This window comes from Actinia tenebrosa, unplaced genomic scaffold (assembly GCF_029948245.1).
Source record: "Actinia tenebrosa isolate PJP-AT-01 unplaced genomic scaffold, QUT_ActTen_1.0 PGA_scaffold15__27_contigs__length_11533743, whole genome shotgun sequence".
NCBI lineage: Eukaryota > Metazoa > Cnidaria > Anthozoa > Actiniaria > Actiniidae > Actinia > Actinia tenebrosa.
In genome coordinates this window covers 11111260-11135021 of record NW_028292575.1, presented here as the reverse complement: position 1 = coordinate 11135021, position 23762 = coordinate 11111260, and the positions used below count along the sequence as shown (strand labels likewise).

The 23762-nt window shown below is 34.7% G+C and overlaps 2 protein-coding genes across 2 annotated transcripts; both read left to right on the top strand.

Moving 5' to 3' along the window:
• Window positions 1-241: 241 nt before the first annotated feature.
• LOC116290952 (zinc-regulated GTPase metalloprotein activator 1) lies at window positions 242-22095 on the top strand. Its single transcript, XM_089030881.1, has 14 exons — window positions 242-400; window positions 489-575; window positions 646-742; window positions 1260-1411; window positions 1738-1775; window positions 2023-2069; window positions 2397-2483; window positions 3010-3054; window positions 3535-3591; window positions 3693-3771; window positions 3848-3916; window positions 4402-4467; window positions 19680-19806; window positions 21517-22095. The coding sequence occupies exons 1-14, from the start codon at window positions 298-300 to the stop codon at window positions 21579-21581; spliced, it is 1119 nt and encodes a 372-aa protein (XP_088887007.1). The 5' UTR covers window positions 242-297; the 3' UTR covers window positions 21582-22095.
• Window positions 7084-8634, top strand: LOC116290953 (uncharacterized). Its single transcript, XM_031698080.2, has one exon. The coding sequence runs from the start codon at window positions 7556-7558 to the stop codon at window positions 8447-8449; it is 894 nt and encodes a 297-aa protein (XP_031553940.1). The 5' UTR covers window positions 7084-7555; the 3' UTR covers window positions 8450-8634.
• Window positions 22096-23762: the final 1667 nt, after the last annotated feature.

Below are 23762 nucleotides of genomic sequence, written 5' to 3'. Positions count from 1 at the left end.
TCCACCACAGGTAGCCCATAGTTCTGTTTCATTAACTCCCAAAAATTGATTTAAAATTCGATAAATTACGATAAATTACAACATTTTAATATCCTTAAGGACTGATTAGCAATAAGGAAAAATGGAATTTTTCCCCATATTTTTTTGTTGTATTTTTTAAATCCTTTTTGTTAGTATATTGGGTTACCTGTGGGTTAATGTAAAGACCGCTATAAATTTATCGTGGGCGCATTAGAGCAAGAAATGTTTTTAATTTGAGCGCGCGAAGCTTTGGGAATTTTTTTGTTGAGATTCTTCATGGATTCTACTAACAATTCATCCGACGACGACGAAGAATGTCCTGAACTAGTGGTTTCTACAAATGTACGCATTCCAGTTACAATAATAACGGGATATCTTGGTAAATACATAGCGAAACCTAAATTTTCAACTCAGGCCTGAAAAAAATGACATTGTTTGTGAAGGTTTTATCGCATTTTCTTCTAAAGGAGCTGGAAAAACGACTCTTCTCAACTACATTTTAACAGAACAACATGATAAGAAGATAGCAGTTATTTTGAATGAGTTTGGGGAAGGTAAGTACTTGGTTGTTTGGGCTTCCTGTGGTTTTCAATATTTTGATAATATTCTAATAATTGGTTATAGGTAGTGCAATTGAGAAGTCAATGGCTATTGGTCAAGAAGGGGAGTTGTATGAAGAATGGCTTGAACTTAGAAATGGATGCTTATGTTGTTCCGTAAAGTATGTATGAATATAATTATACATGCATGTATACAAGTTATCTATTTCTCCCATTGTTGATGGAATGATAATGTCCCCAGTTTAATTGGGTGTAGAAGATTGGCTTTACCTACTCTCTCCTCCTGTCCCTTCTCAATGCCTTTGCTTCTCCCCTCCTTTCCTCTGGTCTTTTCTCTTTTATCCTCTCCTCTTCCCTCTCCTTGCCTCATCTTATCTTGTCTCATCTACTGGCTCTGTATAGAAGATCAGCTTCACCTCTTCTATCCTCCTGTCCCTTCTATTGTCCCTTGCTTCTTCCCTCCTTTCCTGTTGTCTTTTCTCTTGTCTCTCCTCTCTTGTCTCCCCTTGCCTTGTTTCATCTTCTCTCATTTCCTAGCTTTTATCTCACCTTCTCTTTCCTTCCTTCCCATCTCCTCTCTCTACGACTTTAGACACACTTTGGTACACTTAATATAAGAAATGTCCGCCACAAATGTGTTTACATGTACCAAGATTATTTACATCTGTTGTATTCTAGGGATAATGGAATTAAAGCAATAGAAAACCTGATGTTAAAAAGAGGGAAATTTGACTACATCCTATTGGAGACAACAGGTCTAGCTGATCCTGGTCCAATTGCTTCTATGTTCTGGCTCGATGATGAACTTGGTAGTGATCTTCATCTGGACGGTACTTCGCAATACCATATATCCTTGATAGTAATCATAATCTAGGGATGAAAATTAATGCTGCTCAATAGCTGATATGATAACCACCTACTAATCAGCTTGATCAACATGTGACCGGTCAATATTACCAGTCAGTGGCCAGTCAATGTGACCAGTCAAAAGAACCAGCCTAAGAGGCATTTGCCCAGACAAGTACCAATTTCATCCAGACATTGATGACTCATTGTATTTAGCTGTCTGGGCTCCCTGTGTTCCACATTCCCATCAAACCCCTAATAAAGAAAGTTATTAAAATAATAGGTTTTTTCATATCATTGTTTTTTCTAGGAATTATAACAGTTGTAGATGCAAAGTATTGTTTGCAGGTGAGTTACTATTGGGATACCTGTGGTGGACTAGGCAAAGGGTTCCCAAATGATGGATTTGGTAATCAACATCTAATAATATTAGCTGTTCAGAGGTTGAGGAAAAAACTGCCCCCTTAACATTACCAAAATGCACTGTAATGCAAATTCAACCCATTTTTTACCTCAACCTCGGAACAGCTCAAAGCAAATAAGATCAGTAGAAGGAGAAGAGGATATGGATTGATATGAGTATTATCTCTTTAAGCATCTGAATGAAGTGAAAGAAAGCAGTGAAATCAATGAAGCAGTTAGGTAACTTATATTTTATTCTTATCATCTTCAAATTCTTTGATTGCACGTTATGTCATTGCAGCCTCTCAGGGGAGCGTTGGTGCTATTTAACAAAATATTTCTCATTAGCATCCTTTATTAACGGCACCACAATGGCCGCCATGTTTTCGTCTTTTGACTCTCTTGGGAATGCTTGCAACCCATCAATAGAGCTTTTATTCTGATTTACATGTTTTATAAATATGATAATAAACCTTTATTTATCCAGGGTAATCCCTTCAGTTGCTCCAGAGACCCTGTTATCAATGGGAGCCCTTTTTTTACTTATTACAATTGTTATCTTGACAGGCAAGTAGCTTTAGCTGATGTTATCATCATTAACAAATTGGACCTGGTCAGTGAAGGAGAAATTGAATCATTGAAGGAGAGACTAAGGTGATTAGTTTATAATACACTGTAACAAAAATATACCTCCATCATTTTCTTTCTCTCATTGACTCCGACGAAGGACTAACATCCGAAACTTCAGTCTACTAGCTTTCATACCTAAGGTGATAAAATTATCTACTACGACACAATCTGTAACAAAAATAGCAGAGTACCCTCTAGTCTGCAAACAGTTTCTCTATTTTTCTTGGGCCTTTTCTACATCTATGAGTTAAGTTGGCTGCACTGGTACTAGTGCCAAGGTACAAAATGCTCCCTAGCCACCTCCCCTGGGTATATTGTACCTTTTATTAAGGGAAGCATTGGTGGCATGCACTGCTAATGCACCTCCTCTCAATGAGAATGCCTCCCAGGTTTGAGCCCTTGTGGGCTCGGTGTGAGTTGAATTAGACTGTTAGTGGTCCTACAACTTTTCCCTCCAGACTTGGTAAAAATGAGTGTTTTGGGATTCCTGTGGAAGCACGTGAAGATTGGAGCAGGATATGATGTAGATATTTTTTAATTGATTATTCAGATCTATTAATGCTGTTGCAAAATATGTTGAGACTACGAGGTCAAGGTGAGGGTGATACAATTTTTCTTTTCATTAAAATGTGTAATTTATTTTCTTTCCCTCTTGTTCACCCATCCATATCACCACTCATTCAACCTTACTTTATTCATCTTGTCTTTCCATCCATCTATCCATCCATCCATCCATCCATCCATCCATCCATCCATCCATCCATCCATCCATCTATCCATCCATCCATATCCATCCTTCTATCCATCCATCCATCCATCCATCCATCCATCCATCCATCCATCCATCCATTTTACTATCTGTCCATCTGTCCATGGATTGGTCATCCTGTCCTTCCATCCATCTGTCCATCTGTCCCATCCCTCTGCCCATCCTTCCTCCCATCCTTCCATCCATCCATTCATCCATTTATCAATCTTTTCATTCATTCACACATCAGTATCCTTCTCTCTCCTTTCATGCATATTCTATTCATTTTTACTACTTAGTCTGATACATTTCTAATCTTCTTTTCAGAGTTAATCTAGATGAAGTCCTTGATCTTCATTCATTTGACAGTGCAGACAGGAAACGGTGAGTTTAGTTGAGAGTCCTTTCTCCCCCATCATCCTTCAGCCATCTTTAAATTGTGGTTTGCCATATGTGTTCTTCTAACTGTTGTTTTTCCTTTTTAGTGATTGGTGTCCCCTTGGCAGTCATTTAGCTTCAAATGCCGGCAAAACTCCTTTGAGTAAATCCAGTCATATTGATCAAGTATGTATATTCTATTCATTTTGTAATTCATTGAGGGTTTTTAAGCCATTAGAAACATTTTCACTTTTGATCTTAGTCAGTCACAACAATCACTCTTGAAATGCATGGAGAAGTAACAGTAGATTTACTTGACACATGGTTACAGGTTAGTAGGCGTGGTTATGGGGTGTCAGATTGTCTGTGGTCAGTCTATCATTTCCTTCTCTCTTTCTCTCTCATTTCTTTTCCTCCTCCCTTTTTCTCCCTGCTACCCTCCCTCCCATTTTTCCTACATCCCTTCCTTCTTATCTTCCATCTCCCCTCCCACCCTTACTCCCTTTTTCTCATCCTCCATCCCATTCTTTCTCCTTTATTTTCTTCATTCATTCATTCCATTCTTCAATTCTTTTTTCCTATTTTCTCCATCACATCCTTCCTTTCTCCCATTCTCCCTGCCTCCCTTCCTCTTTCCCTCCCTCTCTCCCTCCCTTTCCTCCTCCTTTTCTGTTTTCTTCATTCATTCATTCTATCTACCCTTTTTTCCTTGGCTTTCTTTTGTGTCATTCTATCCTTTCCATCAACCAATCACTCTTCAAGCAGGCTGGCTGTTTAGTGTTTTCATCCCTTCATGTTCCTTTTTTATCTTTAAAGGATTTACTATGGGAAAAAAGCATTAAAAGTAAGACTGGAACAGCGATGGAAATTCTTCGATTCAAGGTAAGGTTTTAGCCTCATTGGTCTCCCTGTGGTAGTCGAAAAGGGACTGGAAATGACCTTGAACGAACAGTCCCTTTCTTTTATACCGTACCACAGCAAGACCACCAAAATTCTATTACGATTGTCTAATATTTAGATACGTATTTCAAGCTTTATTTCATTTTAAATCATATCACAAAGAAGCATTCTCCTTGGAACTCTGAGCCAGTACTTACGGATCTTAATACTGCAGTATCTGAAGGCGCGAACGTAAATTTCCAGAATAAGCCTGAAGTGAGATGACGTTTTACCCCCGTCTCTAGACCATAATCCTTTTCACATTGCATTTGTTCTTTAATTATGACTATTGTTCCTGTATTCTCTAAGGAATCAAAAATTTTAATATGAAAGAATCTTAAAAACTATTATGGTATAGAGTCGGGGGTAAAACGTCATCTCGCTTCAGGCTTATTCCCGCCATTTTCTTATTCAGTTGTGCCAGCGTTTATGTATTCGTTTAGTTATTTGCTTTCCTCGGGAAAAAAGAATTCACAACAATTCTTTTGTATCGAAATGTGACCTATATTTTCATTTTTCCCTGGTCATGCGTCTCTGCTCTTCTTTTTCGTACCTGTCTCTTTGGATCTTTACTCTAGTGAGACTGAACGCGGTTTTAATATATCTTTGATATCTTCAACATACCATCATCAATGCCTTTTTATGTAGTATGTTATTTGTAATGAGCCTATCTCAACCTCAAAGTGAACGTTTTCTTGTTAGCTTGAAGTCGCTGTTATAGTAACAGTTTTTTTATCCTAAAAACTACAAAATTAGAATATGTTTATTTAATTGTATCATTGTGCAATAGTATCCACTGAGTTTGTTCAATTATGCTCTCCATAGTGACAGGGGCTCGTGGCTTTTTACGGTCATAGCGAGCATTTTGTTTCCATCTGTTATTTCGGTGAAGCCCTAAGTAAGGCGTTCAGCGTGTTTTTTATTTATTTTTTATTTTGTTAAAAAACGTACTGGCGTTATAGATTACTTATGTTTCTGTTGTTCATTTTAGTCCAGATATCGCAGGACAATGAACTCATCTCAAAAACAACCAAAAATTATTTAATCTCAAAAATATGGGACTTTTTACATGGGCTCAGAGATGATCTTTGAATTTGAGTAGAATTTATTGTACGATAAATGCATGCCACTGTAGGCTTACAAGTGCTGAAGAGTCGAGACGTAAGCGGGTGTTTGTAATGATCAGGAAATGCGTACAAGCCTTGAGAAAAAAACCCTTTGTTTGAAAATCGAAGGAAAAAAAAAAAAAAAAAGAAAGAAAGAAAGAAAAGAAAAGAAAAGAAAAAGAAAATAATGTCAAATTTCAGTAGCCCAAAACTAATAGTTGAATTTGATTGCAAAACGAAACTTTTTTAGCATTATTCTGTGAAGACAATAAATTCGGGAATTGAATTTCCCCGATGTTCACTTTTACTTCACGTTCTCTTTTATATGCACGCTTTTCCGTGGCAAGTATAGTGAAAATTATCCATGCAATCTTCTCTAAAATGGTTAATGAATATTAGTACAATATTTTTATTTATATATTCAAGGTTTTTTTCTAAAAATAGTTGTCTTGAGCAAGTGCATTATACGCTTCCTCCCAAAATAACATGGCTTAGGTTTTTATGTTATTGTTAATAGTTTTCTGTTGTTAGGAGGAAGTCATAAGTAAACCGCATAAAAACAACACAGTCCCCTTTGGCTTTTAAAGTTCAAAACTGGAAGGCCATATAGTCTTGATCCATTCTGTTGTGCCAAAGACCAGTTATATCAATTCGCTTTCAAGTCAAAATAAACTTTACCCACATTTAGGAAAACAAACTTAGAAAAAAATTTGTCTAAAACATCAATGAAAGTTATCGAGAAGTGATGTTAAAAGCTTTTCAAATGTATTTTCTTTCATTTGGTCACCATGAATAGGGAAAATGTCACCGAAAAAAGGGCCATCTTAAGTAATTATTAATTACATAAATACTGAAAATTGATAGTGGTAAAGTCTTTTCTTAAAACGCATAAAACATCACTGGTTGAAATAATGTAAAGTATTTTTGTATTTTTAGTATTTTGATATTTAGACCAATATTTTGTAGTGTACATTTTAAAAAGTGACGTTAGGAAAGGATCGACCTCATGAAATATAGATGTGTGAGTCGTTAGAATCTTAAAGTAAAGTTGAAATGCTCTGGTCGTGATGGAAGTCTGTTGTTAACAGATGTAAGGGCACATCCCCCCTAACAGGTAACTATCTACCTGTTGTTAGCAGTTGTTACGATAATCACATTATTAGTGAAAGACACGACTTCCTAAAGATTGAATTTTTTACTCATTTGAATTTGAAATTGTTTAATCAACTGTAAAATGGAATATCCTAATATGAAATAGTTTTAATTTTTTCTTTGTTCTGAGATGACATTGTTTAGCGAAATACTTACCTTTGGATTTTTTGTTTATATTTGTCTTGATATTTTCCAACATTTTTTGTTTTTAACTTGGATAATTTTATCACTTAACAACTGAGCGAGCCATTGTTTAAATCACCTGTTGTCAAACATTATTACGTGTCCCTTTGGAAAAAAATGACAACAAAGTCATGTCGAAGCAAACTGGAATTCCTTCTCCTAGAAAAGGACTATTATTTCTACATCTATCTCATGATTTCTACGTTTATTTTGAACTGAAAAGCTGTCAAATTCGAAAACGTAATAATTGTTAATAATATGTATCAAGATAATGACATCCGATCGCACGTGTTTTGGCCCAATGAAATGAGACGGAATGGAATAGAAATGCTCTGGTATGACACCTTTCTGACAATGGCTATTATTAGAGACCAACTTGTGTAAAATAAGTACCTTGACTGTCTTCTAAACACCATCAATCATCCTTGAATAGAGATTCAGCTATTCTCCAATAGTAGGGCTTCGCTGGGATAGAACAAAGACCTTATCGAAGGTATATAGCCTAGGCTACAAGTCAAGTGTTTACAGTTTAACGTTGCTACAAATACGACACACCTTGAAAGAAGGGATTTCAACTTTTTTTCCCCATCATGACCGAAAAAGAATCAAAACTGTCGACCAAGTTAGAAGACATTGCTCTTTTTAAAAATGAAGCCAAAAGGAAAAAGGAAAAACTCCCAAAAAGTCTTGGTTCTGTTCCGGCGAGGAAACGGAAAAATGGGAAGCCACCTTATTCTTATATTGCGTTGATTGCTATGAGTATTTTGGATACTCCAGATAAGCGACAAACCTTAAGTGGAATCATTGATTTTATTAAGAAAAATTTCGAATACTACGGTGGCGAATGTCCAGTTAAAGGTTGGCAGAACTCTATCCGACATAACCTTAGTCTGAACGATTGTTTTGTCAAGACTTGGAGGGATCCCACAAACCCGAGCAAAGGCCATCTCTGGACTCTACACGCTAAGAGTATGGACATGTTCGAAGGTGGCAGCTTCATGAGAAGGAAAAAGAGGTTCAAGGAGAACGTCGAGACAGACTCTCATTTTGAGGAGGTTTACTCTACCTACCAAGATACGTGCTTCGATGAACCTAGAGAAGATCTAGAAAAAAATCTATCAAGATCTGATGTGACGATTTCGTCTTTCAGGTCAGCGGACGTAGATGACCATTCGTCCCGTGTTATGTCTCCAGACTCGTTAGCATCTCCCACTGATCCTCATCCTCGCTCACGCTCGTGCAGTTCAACGTCATCCAGGGATAAAATCCCCGAACAAGTTTTTATTTACCCTCCATCACCGTACAACTTACTAACAGCGGCATCTCCGAGGCTGTTTCCACACTACTCCTCCCTGGCAGTAAGGAGAACGGCATACTACAGAGATTTAGTACCATATGGGCACGGCTTCGAGGCCTCATCCTTCCCGCTTACTGCACAAACGGGTTGCATTCGATGCTTAGGCTGTACTTGTGCTTACAACTAGTTTATGGACGGTAATTGATATATAAAAGTCAAACGATTGATTATCGAAACCATGACAGTTTGAATTGGTTGTTTTGCTTTGTTTAAAAAAGAAACACTAACAATCTTCAAGGAAAGAAGTGAAAATTGAATTGCCAACTAGTTAAAGTTCCCCAAAAAAAAATTGCATTAAGTTGTTACTTCAAGAACGCCTTGAACGCTTTGTAATTTTTTTCTTATGTTTCTAGGGAATTTTTTTAAAAAAACAGATAAAATTCTGTTGAAAAACTTGTAGAGTGTGTCAGTTTTATGAAATATGGCTTTGAACTCATGTAAGTTTATTTATCTTTCTGTAAATACGTGCACCATTTGTATACTTGTTCAGAATAAAGTTAAAATAAAAGACGGTTTACCATGGTGATGTATTGTTGTGAATAAGTTTTAGATCATTAGATAACAAGGAACCTTTGTTCACTTTCCTTTTTAATTTATCCTTTCAATTCATATTTTTAAAAATCCATTAAAAAGAGAACGCGCTCAAAAATTTGATATGATGTAGAAGGTGAAATGCATAGGAATTAACTCAAAAAAAAATCTTCTATGAACTTTTTTACAAAAAGAAATTTTCACTCATTCTAGAGACTCACTTTGCGTTTTTACTCGTTAAAAAGGGAGCAAGCAAAATTGAGTTCAGTTTTCAGAATTATTCAAATAAATAGTTCACAAATTCTTTCAGCTTTCTTTCAGTTGGAAACTGAGGATGTGTTTTACATTCTTTATGCATTTGTTTTCAAATTCTTATGATCGATTGAGTTTCATCAAAACCCTTCCAAAATACTTGTATCAAGCTGTTTAACATCTGTAATTGTTGCTAGACAAATTCAGCCCTGAGGGTTTGTTTTACTAACGGATCAGGTTTCGAAATGATGACTATCAACTCAAAATAAGATTAAAAATAGAATCAATATAAAAAATTCTTTAGGAAATCTAGCTTAAAACTGGACTAAAACCTCAAGACCGGTTTACAAAATGTTGCATCAAAACTTAGATGAAGTAAACTTTAATTCATTTAAAAACCGGAAAAAAACTTTCTTCATGTAGCAATTTTGTACCGAGTTATTCCAAAGAAATTTGGTTCATTCTGGACACAATACTCGATCTTAGTACTCATCAACATATATGTAGGTCAAATAAGAATCTCCAAATAAGAACCCCCAATGCACTCGATTTGACTGATTTAACAGGAATATATATCAAGACTTTTTGTTTAACCTTAACCTTAGTGTGTTCTTGACATAGATCTGTAGGTGTGGCAAAAATTAGGAATCTCTTGAGCTAGCTTCTCCATGTTCATCTAAAATCCGTTTTTCGCCATTTTTGGGAGCTTAAGTTAAAAAAAAACTAAATATCACGACACTGGAGTTTTGTACATTTAAATTTTTTAAATTACAAATCATTGTTTCCTTAGAATTATAATTATATTGAGTGATTTTTCTTCAGTTCTGTGTCTAGAAAGAATGAATATTGAACTGACATGTGGATGAAAGATTTTCAACAAACGTTTTTTTTTTACCAGCAAGAAACTAAGAGCCAAATTAACAGGATTAAAAGACTAATCATCACTAGAAAACAATACGAAAAAACAGAAAACAGCTTCTAATTTTTATTATAAGTAATAAGAATAACTGTCTCTTTGGCCTGTGGAAAAACTGCCTAAACTAGAGGACGTAAAAACACAGCTTTCTCGGTGTATTTCTTAATATTGGTTAAATATTTGGTAAGTAAAATTTATAAATTTGTTAAGTAAATTTCATTTCGTCTTTCGTGTAATATTCGATTCATTCTTCATTTAAGAAAACCCAGGTAACCCATTTATAAAAGGTTGAAACAATTGAAGTAATAATAATAATAATAAACTTTATTACTGTGTCATGTCGTTCTAGCTTATTTAAATAAACTAATTGGGGACACCTATCTAGAACCCTATAAAACCAATAAAAATCTTATCCCATGTTTCCAACCCTTAAAACAACCCCTATATGATATTTACAATTATCTAATTTACGGTAATATCCCACCCCTCCGACTAAATATACCCATTATTCTTACACTTTTGTGTAAACTACAAGCTAAATCCTTACCCCACCGACCCCATAGTAACTGTAAGATAATTCCCACCCCCAACTGATCCTAATTTACATGTGTTCGATACTCAGATCGATACGCTTACTAGGTAGCGCATAAGAGGCAGTTTTGGCAATTATCACTCATGAGGTCACCTAAGTTAAGTGTTCTTATGTGTCTTTTAAATTTACTTAGGGTATCTAATGACTTAACGTTCCTCTTAAGCTTAGACCATAAGACTGGTCCGAGATATCTTATGCTGTGTTTTCCGAAATTGACTGTATTAAATCTTGGTATGATGAAGTCAGAATTCCTAAGATTATATCTGCAACTGGACTGATTAAATAAGTCAGTAACATAGGAAGGGCTTAAACGATTTTTAACTTTATACATAAGTATAGCTATATCTTGTAATCTACGATCGTTCAGAGTACTTAGGTTAGCCCATTTCAAAAGTGTTGCATAATCACTAGTCCTATTACGGTACACAGCTCTTAGGGCTCGCTCCTGAACACGCTCCAACTTTCTCCTATCCGAAGCACGACAATGATGCCATACTGTGTGACAGTAGGTCAGTATTGGCAGTATGGCAGTCTTGTATATCTTTAGCTTTGCTTTTACAGGTAACATGTTACGAAGACGAGTTAGGACACCGACTCTCTTGGCAGCTCTTTTACACACTGAGCTAACATGATGACTGAAATCCATGTTCTCATCAATGGATACTCCAAGTATTTTCAGCACTTTGTCTTGCTTGATGCTTGTGTTCATCATTGTGACGTCCAGTACTTTATCCTGTTGTTTGGAAAAGCGGTTTTTTTTTTTAAATTTTTATCAAGTACTTTCTTACTATTTTGTTTAGTCATTTTTACATTTAAAAAAATCTCATCTGAAGTATTATTTGAGTTTTTACGGATTCTCTCGTGTAAACTCGACCAATATTCACCTTGTTTCTCGCTAGTAACTTGAATAATAAGCTGTTTATTTGCTTATCACAACTCATTAAACAAAACTACCTTATCCTACACAATATCTATAGCTTTTGTTTCATCTTCGAAAAGCAAAATGACATAAACGTGACCAGAATTCACATCAAACTTAAAACGTTTTAAAAGACATTTACCGTACGAAAATTAATGTGTTTTTATCAAAAGATGAAGGGAAACTATAGATAACATTGTCTCCTTGTTTAAAAACAAGCATCACAAAAAACACTCGTGGTAAAAGAAAACCTTTTCTTATTCGTTTGTTTAGAATAAATTGTCTTCAAATGTTTAATATAACTTTTGAGTTTACAATCACTCGATACATTTATGAATTATATTTGTTGAGTCTACGAAAAAATACCTGTCAAATCTCCTTAAAAATGGTGGTTTTTAGGAGTCATTCTATCAGCTAATTCTTAAAAGTATCGTTACATAATTTATTAGTTTTCCAGACGTGGGAACTACCTGCTTGACAGTCGTCTGTTTTTCTCATTGAAACGAAACAATAACGCTTCTTTCTATTTAGAGAGCTTCATAGAAATATCACTTATCATAACTTCCCAAGGAAGTTTACTGACAAAATAAACTGGTGATGCTTTTATTCCTTTTTTAAGGAAAACAAAATAATAATGAGCTAAAAAGTGAGAATAAAACTTCTGTACGCAAGTACCGTATGGTTTTCAATTCGGAGGCGTTCTTTTGCTAATTTTGAAATTTTAAAGTCTTTTTATTTGTCTATGGTCCCAGAGTTTCACGATATAAAGACGAGAAATTTTCAGCCTTACAACTCACTAGCTTTTCACAAGACCAAAAGGATTTTTAAGTCTGCATATATGATTTTTTGGCCTTTGTTACCAGTAATTTCCATTAACACGAACTAACTTATTTCTTAAAGCTCAGTTTTCGATCTGGTGTTGCTCAAATCTTTAAGTATAGCGTACGTTTTCGCTTTCCGAAACAATCATTTCGGAGATACTGATTTAGAATTGATATAGAATAAAAGAAAGTGTATTTGGTAACCTTAATAAGTTAGTGAGCAAATTTAGACAAATTAATTCTTAATTGCAAACACATTGTAATTATAATCACTAGAAAGAATCTATTTTCAAAAAGTTTACCATCACTCTCTTGGTTAAGTAAATATAACGAAGGGTTGATAAATTTCTAAAGTCAAACGATTCGAGTACTTTTGTACAACTTAGCTTTTTTTCCATTGTAAAGCTAAACTAAATATTTCTTTTTCGTTTTCTTCAAGTAAAAATAACTCTAATCTATTCACCTATATTTGTTTATATCAATAAAGAAAATTAACTAGACAGTTTTCACGTTGTTATTTTTGGATAAAAAAGAAATAAAATCACCCTATCATCAAACTGTTTAAGTTATTGTATAGTAAATTGTCTTTTTTCGTTCTTCATTCATTAATATTTGAGATTCCGTTAAGAGCCTGTCCAAAACTACAGCCAACAAACCACATGTTGTAAACGATTGTTCCTAAGTTCAGAGTAACACCCAGAAAACGTCGTAAATACCCGCTAGTCCGTTTTGAATCAATATTCGTTAGCTATTTTACTTAAGGTTAAACTATATTTTCTTTTAAATAAACTAGGTATCGACTTTGTAGGGGATTATTTCATTGCTACTCAAGTTGTTTTCATAAATATTTTTAAATTGAAAAAATAAACTCTAAAAAGCAAAAAAACAGCTACTAGCATTTCTACAAGCTTTTCGAATTGATTACACAGAATTTTAAATCTTAGATAATTTGTTCATCCAAGCGGAGGCGTTTGAAAATTTCCCAACCATGCCAAGAGGTGTGGTGTGTGTCTTTTTCAGTAATGGTAACATCTTTCGTGGTTTGCATCAGAGTTAGTTATAAGTTACTTTCTTATGATTCATGGAGCTTACAATTGGAACAGTACAACTCCACGTCTTGCCTTTGATTTCCCTGTGGGAGGAAAGAGGAATTACCCACGTCTAACGTCATCTAAATCGGTTACGTTTCACTGCTTCAAGAACTCTCGTCTTTTTCTTGGGCCAGATAACATTTTTTTAACAGGATTATCCCGTCCAGTTATAATAAACCTTCATTAAGCAAGTAATTTTCTAATGGTAAAATATCTGTGGCACGGTGAATGAATGGCGTTGTATCATAGGGATAACGAAAAGTTAATGAAATTAATACAAAATGAAATGTAAAAAAAAAAAAAAGAACGTGAAAAATATGAAACGGATCTAGTCTGGATCTCTGCGGCACACCCGCACCATGCATGGACTAGGCCGTTTAAAGTAAAGCTCTAAAAGTTGCAAATCACTAAAAAAAATACTATTCTATTTTGTTTCTGTTCGGTCAGTTTTTACGGCTCTATATAGGAAGGGGTCCAGGTCTAGTTCCCTGAGGCACACCCCACACCCTACTTAAGAAGGAAGAGTTATAAACTAAAAGAGCCTTTAGGTAAAACACTAATCAGTCATAGTTGTTTAACCTCCTTCATTCTTTCTTATATATATATTATCTCGGTTGTACTAGAATGGGTCCCAATTTAGATCTTGTGGCACACCACAGTTCTAACTCAAGTAAATTTTGCAAGCGCCTTGTAGGTTTTTGTTTGTTTGCTTGTATGTACATATGTAGATATTTATGTTTGCTTCTTATTTCTTTTTATATATATATATAGAATTTGTCTATTCTATTCTAGGTCTTTAAAGCACGAACTCAAACATGAACATAGCAGTAGAAATTCTTGAATCTTATAATTTGCACATATTTAAACGAAAATGTTTTTAATGAAAACTAAATACAGTTTTACTTAAGAATTTTATAATCATAGAAAAAAGTTCATGCAGTTTTAACTGTTTTCATTTGAAGGGTTATTGTTTCTCGGTAGGGGCTCATTATCAGTTAATGACTTTATCCATTAAGTCCCTTTGTATAGACAAACAGTTTCGAGCTAAATAATTACGTTTGTCGAAAATGAAAAAATAAAAATTTACATTTTCATTAGACGGCTTGTTTTTTTTAACTTCAAAAACCTTCATTAAACTTGGCTGCTTTTTAATTATCCGTTTTTATTGTTGTTGATTGAAGATCGGTGAAGTTTGCGTTTAACAAAAGAGCGTGGGAAACCACAGACTTGGACGTTGATTCTTGGAAGTCTGTTGACCGTAGTTCACACCTCGGGTTTCTTTAGTTTTGTTTCATTAAAATATAAGGGTTTTGGTAGAAAAAGCAAGCACAAATCTCGGATAAATTGATTTGTCTTTTGTCAAAGACACCATATAATTTTTCTGGATTCAGGATTTTTTATTTTTTATGTTATTTTTATTACCATTCTCTCCCTTTTTCTTTCTTTCTCATTCAATGCGGCCCGAGTTCGAGTCCTGCCGATCTCGATGTCGTACGGAGTAGAGTTGTTTGTTGGTTCTCTTCTGTGCTTCGAGGGTTTTTCTCCGGGTTCTCCGGTTTTCCTCCCTCCACAAAAATCAAGTACTAAATTCTAATTCGATCTTTGGGCTTTCACCTAGTTTGGAACCTAGCTCTGTTGTGATTGCCCCACGCTGTGATACAACAGCTAAAGCTAGTAGATTTTTTTATTAATTCATTCACTTTCTCTCCTCTTTCTGTTTTTCTCTATATTTTTACCACTTCGTCTTCTCTTTTTCTCTCTATTTGATTATCCGAAACTCACCCCATCGCACTATTTCTTAGTAAAATTGCATTATTACGCGTTCCCGTTCTCTACTGATAAGTCAGTGGAAAACGAAGTGCGCAAGCTTCTCGGAAGTCGACAATCTCGTACCCAGAGCCTGCGTTTCTTCTGGCCTGCGGCGAAGAACGAGGGCTCTGGCATAATCCATTTTTTGAGACCAGGGTTTCTTGGACTTCCGGTATAACAGCGCATGTGTTCAAAGACTTGCCAAAAATTAAAAAATATTTTCCCGATTTCAAATTTTTACTATGATCTTTACTTTGATTTTTACTTTGTTTCTTTTTCTTTAATTTAATATTTACTTTGATTATTTTGATTGGTTATATATCACTTTTCGAAAATTGCGCATGCGCCAAAATATGGATTATGCCAGAGCCCTCGTTCTTCGCCGCAGGCCAGAAGAAACGCAGGCTCTGGGTACGAGATTGGGAAGTCGATTTTTTCCCCAACTGAACCGATGACTGCGCATAATTTGAAGCACCTGACCGCTGTGCTATAGTTTCACTTGGCGAGCAAATGGTTACATCAGTTACTACCAGTATCTGCTAACTCTCTTGTGTACTTAATATTATACCTTCCCTTATGCATTTATATTTCTATCAGAGGTATATATGTATCTTATCTTTTGGGTTTGTTTATCTTCTAACTACCTTTCAGCACCTTTCCTAACCAATTCTATATTTCTTCCTTTCTTCTTTCTCTTACCAAACCTTCAATTAGTGTTTATCAAGCCCTTGAAAACCGATAAGGATCATCAGTCATGTTTGACACTCACTGCGTGTTTGTTCAGAACTATTTTCTAACAAAACAGTGTGTTTATTCTCTGATGTTTTTGTAAAGAACAATTTTTGTAAGATTCAGGGTTTTGTTGAATAGCTGATTCCGAGATTACTTGTTGTGCTCTAAGCTTCGTTTATTCAGTCCACCTGGTAGCTTCTGGCGTACTTCAACAGTTCTCGTTTGAGGTAAGGAGTTGTTTCAGCCAAAGGTATTTCAGAGCAATGAAATGTAAATATTTCCCTAGAAAATATTTTTTCAAGAGTTCGAAGATGGATTTTACTTTTGAGATTATTTAAATTATATGCAGTTACCCAAAAGTAAGATAAAGAAGATGTAAAACTCATGCCCGTGAAGTATTCTCAATAAAATTTCAAAAAAAAAAAAAAATTTAAAATAGACTTTTGTTAATTGAAATTCCACTGAAGGGGACGATAGCCAGTCTGTGGGTTGTCTTACCTAGGTATATTGTCGAATATTTTTTTCAATAAAACATCTTTATTTAGTATTTTCTTACCAACACATTCGACGCTTCATAAGCAATTTTTAATAATATCCTATCTAGCGAGATATCTTAAATTAGATTATTTCCAACGAGGTAAATCATTATCTGCTTGTGTATTGGTATGCGTGAAGGTCGACAAATGTTATTAATTCGATAAGATCGATCGTGGTCCCGCAGAGAGAGAGGTGCCAGCTCTCTGAGTATTTAACCACTACACTGACTATACTGAATATCATTATGACTGCATATTACCAGTAATTTAGATGACACTCGGAAGTTATTCGTAATTGGGAAATTTGTCGTTAAGGTGCAAGCTGTTTAATAAATCGATGGTTTAGCGCTTCGTCGTCGAGTTGTCAGCTGAAGTAAAATTATAAAGCTATCTTCTGGTTACTTGTCATTTAACTAGGCTAATAAATGTTTAATTACTTCAGTAAACTGATGGAATTGTGCCTCTGAAAAACAGAAAATTAAAACACTATCTTCAGGGTGTATGTGGTGGTTGCTTCTTGTAGATAAAGATGTCTAGCAAAGCCAACTGTTTTACGGCAACACGCAAACAAAATCATTTGATACTGCAAAAATAACTGACCTTAGCATAAAAATGGCTCGTAAGAGAAGTACTTTATCAAAAACTGTACTACAAGGATACATTGTGCTAAGTTTTATTGGATTTGTTGTGTTTTTTTCCCGCCCAAAAAGATGGGAGCAACTATTGGAGAGATAATATAATGAAATGTATTGTGATTATTTTCCAAAAGATATTTTTACTCGTAGGTAAATCTATTTATTTACATCTCGAGAAAACCCATTATTTCGCGAGAAACTAGCTAAAATGAGTGATTTCTTTTTGAAAAATAATATTGTGATATGGTTATATATTGAGAAAAAGTGATTTGCAAACAATACAATAATTTGTAAACATTACACTTATTCATGTTGAGAAAGGATATTTAATATTGATTTTTTTTTTTTTTTTTTTTTTTCACAATTCGTACAATTTTATTTATTTTCTATTTTGTATTGTTTAAAAACGAAGAGATTGAGTTCTTTAAGTCGAAAAGTATATGGGATTACACAATACAATAGAATAAGCTTTCTTCATTTGAAGTTTGTCTCACAACAGCTAGATTGCGTCTTTTCTCCAAATGCACACACACACACACACACACAAAAGAAAGAAAGAAAGAAAAGAAAATCTTTGCTCTGCTTTCAGTGTCATTGCAGTGCCTTTGTCTATTAGAATTACAGTAATTTTCTGTGTACAAAGAGAGGAGTTTTTGTGCTCAAAAGTTTAAAGATTTAATCAAAACCCAAATAAAATTTGGCTCAATTTCGCTGGCGATTGAACTTGAATTTGATTACTTCAAGTCGGTATTTGTAGCAGATAATCATATTAGTTTCCCAGTGAGTTTAGTTCTATTCTGTATGAGGAAAGTATCTAACTAATACATCTACCGACTATCACTCCACAGGCTTTATGCTTTACAAATACCGCCGTATTTCTCCATCTGCTTGTGGTTAAGCTCGAAGAAAGGCTTTCGTGTTAAGGACGCCTCCGTTCACTCAGCTCTTTAACTTCTGATTAAATGTGTTTAATCGATTGAAAATAGAAAATGCCTTGTTTTGTTGGAGGCTTTATCAAGAAGGACACTTAGTTTAAACCTTTATTCCATTAAATATGCTATTTTGATATGAAGGAATTGTGTACAATACTCTTATAGTAATTACTTAGTAATAAGATTACTTTGCTTTGTTCTTTGAAGTCTGAATCGCCTCTGCACGCTTCGACTAAAGCATTTCCCAACGCTCTGGTAAATTCTACTCTTTTCCAACCTCGTCAATCAAAAAATATCTTTTATTAAAACAAATTGCTATACCTCGTGGTTAAGGGTTATACACGAGAACTAAAAGTTTTGATAATTATCAACTCAAAAATGGTCGTTAGGAGATGAATTAACTGATTCAGGGTGAAGGTTTTCCGCTCAAAATTCTTTGTCTCTATACAAATCCGATCGATACTACACCGAATTCCGCGTAAACAATTATCCAATTACTCAATAAAGCTCTAAGATACTTCTTATCAGATTAAATCTAAAAAATCGGCCAGAAATCACTGATAGTCTTGACTCCTACCGAGTCGAACAACGAGTTGAAAAAACTGTTGAAATTCTTTTGTTTTGACTTGTCTCCAGTATGTTAAAACGCTTTTTGCCGAACGTGCCCTAGAGAAAAATAGATCTTAATTTTTTTATTAGGCTTAATGGCGATCTCTTTGATTAGTCTCAGAGAGTGTGATCTCGATAAGACATTAACTGATAGCCGCGGCCATGTCTGCCTGTCTCACCTCATGAAGACGTCTCATAGATACCCAAAAGTAAATGTTGGAGAATTATGACAAAGGCACCTAAATATTTTAACTGTCGTGCAAATATTATTAAATCTAGGTTTTGTGGAGGTTCTCGTAGATTTTCAGCCAAGATTACTGACGGGTTTATTTACTAGGAAACAACTGAAAACGCTTAGATGGTTCCAAGATGGTCGAACTTTGATTTTAAGATAGTAGGTTTCTTTAAACAATATCTTACGTTCAAATGTACAATTTTGGATGAAAATGCAAACTGTGGTTAAATACTTTTTTTCTACTTTTGGTTTTTGAATTTTTGGACCAGTGTTTGAAAGCGTTGAAAGTGCTAGAAAGAACTACTTCCCTTTCTTCTTCTCCTTTTAATTCCTCAGCTTTTTGTTTTTGTTTTTTTCCCCACTCCTTTCTTGCCGAAATTCTTTTTTTATATTATCTTTCTGTTTGGTATATTTGCATTCGAATTATAAAAAATTAACTCGTTGGAGTTATGCCTCCTTTTTCCCCACACCTTCTTCCAATTTTTTTTAACCTCTGCATTTTTTCGTAGCCATTGACATTTTTTGAAATTCGATTCTCCTTCAAAATACACTGAATAAAAACCTTTCCCCTGTCACTATACATTGTAAATATTTTAAAACATTTGTTCATTTTTGTTCCTTTAATTCACTCATCGCTGACACCCAGTAATTTCAATTCTTATCTCACACACGTCTTTTGGATATTCAACCAAGATACATCAAAAAACTCAAACAAACCTTAGCGCTAAAGTTTTCTTATCTCGGCAGGGCGTGGTCGCGGTAATAGGAGAGGAACGCCGAATGGTTGTACAAGCCGTTCATGAATTGTTTGACAAAACCGCTACAACTCCATGGAAAACGAACGAAGAAAAACTCAATCGCCTTGTATTTATCGGTGAGTAAATCTCACTTCATTTCGTAGTGATTTTTTATCTTTCTCATTCAAGGTTGTGTGAGTTGACTTGATATTTCTCGAACAATGAAAGTCAATAAATCACTTATAGCATGAAATGTTAAATTTATAATGTTTAGATATTTATTATTTTATTATATTTATTCATTTCTGAATATTTTTGTACTAATTTATTTGTACATTTATCTGCAACAAATTATTTATATTCAACTTATATTTTGCTATTTAGTTTTGTCTATATTTTCTAAATCCATCGTCCCTTAATTGTACAATTTTATTCACTACGTATGTACAATTTTCTTTCTTGTTTACACTTACAATTTCAAATTAGTTTACTTTCGCCCTCGTTTGAATTTAAAATATTTTTTTCGTTTCGCTGGAATTTGTGATAAAATTTGCAATCCCTTTTGTGATTCCACTGCTATTTATTCTTTTTACATCAGAGAATTCACTTCATACTCTAGGCCAGGTTCTCCCTCTGCAAAACTTTACACCCTAAATTCCTATTCCATCTGTGCCCTGACTTAGATCAGCCCAGAGGTTGTTTCAGGGTTCGATCTGTGAGTTAGCCATGCCCTGACTTATAGATCAACCCAGAGGATGTTTCAGGGTTCAATCTGTGAGTTAGCCATGCCCTGACTTAGATCAACCCAGAGGATGTTTCAGGGTTCAATCTGTGAGTTAGCCATGCCCTGACTTAGATCAACCCAGAGGTTGTTTCAGGGTTCAATCTGTGAGTTAGCCATGCCCTGACTTAGATCAGCCCAGAGGTTGTTTCAGGGTTCGATCTGTGAGTTAGCCATGCCCTGACTTAGATCAGCCCAGAGGTTGTTTCAGGGTTCGATCTGTGAGTGAGTTAGCCGTGCCCTGACTAATATTAGCCCAGATTTTGATGTTTTTTCCCCAGATTTTGAACATTATGAATAATTTCATTGGCAATTTTTTAAGACGAAATGTCTCAGTTTGTCTCCAGTTTTCCATATAGTTTTAGAAATTTCCATGACGTTTTTTAAATATTTTTTTCTCGAACAAACAGTTCGTTTTATATCTACAAACTGTTTTGATTCAACTTCTATGTTATTTTTGTATTTGGTCAGGTTTTTGGCGAAGCATTTTTTTTTTCTTGGCGAAACAGGTTTTCTATTTAGACCTAAGACTGATAGAACCAGTAAAAGTAGATAAAAAGTATTTATGGAAAGAAAGAAAGAAAAAAGAAAGGAAGAAAGAAGAGGAAATAAGTAAGAAAGAAGAAAGACCGAAAGAAAGAAAGAAGAAGAAGAAGGAAGCAAGAAGAAAGATGCCGACGACCGCCAGCCTCCCGACCCCCTCCCCCTCGCCTCCCCCTCCACCCCCGCCCCCTCCCCCTCCTCTCCCCTCCCCCCCTCCCCCCCTCCCTCCCCCCCCTCCCTCCCTCCCTCCCTCCCCTCCCCCTCCCTCCCTCCCTCCCTCCCTCCGCCTCCTCCCCTCCCTCCCTCCCTCCCTCCCCCCCTCCTCCCTGCCTCCTCCCTCCCGCCCGAAAAAGAAGAAAGAAAAGAACAAAAGAACCACAAAATCATCACAACATTGGCTATCAAAAATCATTATCATCATATTCATCTTTACATGAAATCACACACATAACGAACCGGTTTTAAGTATTTTAAACAGCCACCATCAAGATATACTGACTGTCGCTCTGTCTTTGAACTTCAGGTCGGCATTTAGACGTAGATGTCCTCAAGGCATCATTCCAAGCCATTCTTATCAAAGACAGGTAGAAAAGAAAATAAGGAAGCAATATCAATAAGAATAGCATAATAATTATTTTTTATTAATACATTTATCGAAAGTATTGATAATATTTATGAATTAGTAATTTGTTTTTATTGAGATTGTTGTTCATCGCTGGTAATTTGAAAATGATTTTTGAATTTTTATTTAGTATATGTAGATTGGATTACACCTTTGTATGATCACAGAGAGGTTTTGTACCTTCTAGGCTTTAACATTATTATAGCACCATGATTATCATCATCATATTATCATCACGCCATCATCATCATCAACATCAGCCCTAGCATTATCATCACCACCATCATCGTCATCATTATTATAACCACCATGATCATCATCACCACCACCATCAGTACTCCACCTTTATTCTTACAGTTTAAATGTTTTAACTTCTCTTAAACATTATTATATGTCCCCAAGTCGATGGACGTCGCCGAGAGGAGTTGTATCTTGATTCATAAATAACGAAAATAATCTAATAAACCACAAAAACTTCGACCGTCTTTAATACTTCCTTTAAACTCCCCTTTTTGACTTTCTATTTTTCTACTTTTTTCTTTTTTCTTGCTTTTTTTTTTTTTTTTTTTTTTTTTTTTTTTTAATTGTTTCTTTTTTCTTTTCATTTTTCAGTCTTATTGGGACATTATTTAGGATATTTTTCATCTTTTTCCGATGCATTTTTTCCTTTTAATAGACATAATGTAGCAGTGCATTTAGTTAAAAACATTTCCTATAATGTTTGCTTCTTTTTACTATAATTTTATTTATCTTTTATTTATTGCATAAACCATTTTTATTTTCGTGTTCACTTTAAAAATCACCCACAAAAATCATGTCTTTCTTCATAGATTAACTAAAACAGTTTCTAAAGAAAAATTTATAAGCCAGGAAAGAAATATAGAAATGTTTATCATTTGTCACTAGCTGAAAGGGGAACTCTGAGAAAAGTATCCTCTTTTTTATTTATTTTTATTTCTCCTTCTTCTTCTTCTTGAGGAACTGGAAGCTTTTGTTTCAAACCAAATGTCAAATGATGAACGCTTTCATTTGGTCAGTGTTTGTTTTATGCAGTTCAAAAGTTGCAGTCATTTAATTTGTATTTTCTGTCTCAACTTCACGACTGCGAAAATGTCGTTACGATGTCACTTAAGTTGCTTTGTTTAAACCAAACAATTTCTATGCTTTTATTCGCTCTTTTATTGCCGAATTTTCATATCCTTTAGTGTGTCATTCTCACATTGTAGCTAAGCTTTATTTACCTTGCTGTCGTCGAAGGTTTCTAATTCAAAAGACAATGTTTAGAACACTTAACAGATTTCAAATTTACGCTGAAGTATTTGCTTACTGCTTCCTTCTCTTACAGCTTGGCCACTTCAAGCTTTTCTTTTCAAAAGTGCAATTTCAATTGTTTAGAAAGCCTCTCATAATCAAAGCGAGTAATGTTTGCTTATGAAGGTGATGAAACTTTGAGAGAAAGTTTATATAGTACAGGAAAACTTACTCTCTTTGAAAATCAAAAGTTTTGTTTGAAGTATCTTTATTCTTGTCTTAGTTGTCAATGTTTATCCAAAACTTTTATGAATTTTTTTCTATATTTAAATAATTAAAGTCAACGGCTCTTTTGAAAAAGCAAGGAAGAGTCTCTCTGTCTGCCAGCGAAGTTTTCTTTGATTATAGAAAATGAAATACACATGTTAACCACTTTTTTCGTATTTTGGATTATGTCCTTAAGGATATTCCCAAAATGAATTTTTCACGAGAATTCTCCCTTTCTTATATTGACTTTCAATGGTTAAAAAGAATCTGTAAAGCACTTTGCTTCCTCGTTTAGTACGACGACGTATTCGACACTCTTTGGAGTCCCGAAAAAATCTACGTCATAAACAAAATTCTTAAAAACTCGGTTCTCAAAAATTAAGGATACCAATATTGATTATTTTCTGACTTCCGATACTTAATACTAAGTAGTTTTGTTAAACAGCTTGTTCGATATCTATAATTTTTTGCATTTTTTAAGTCATACTATTCAGAGATTTCCTTAGTTTAGAGAATGATGGTGTTTGAAGGTAATACTCTTAACTGTTGAGCAAATGTTGCGCTTCAAATTATAATGATCATCAACCTGGTTATTATGAAATAAAGGCATAAAAATAGAAGCTCGTGTG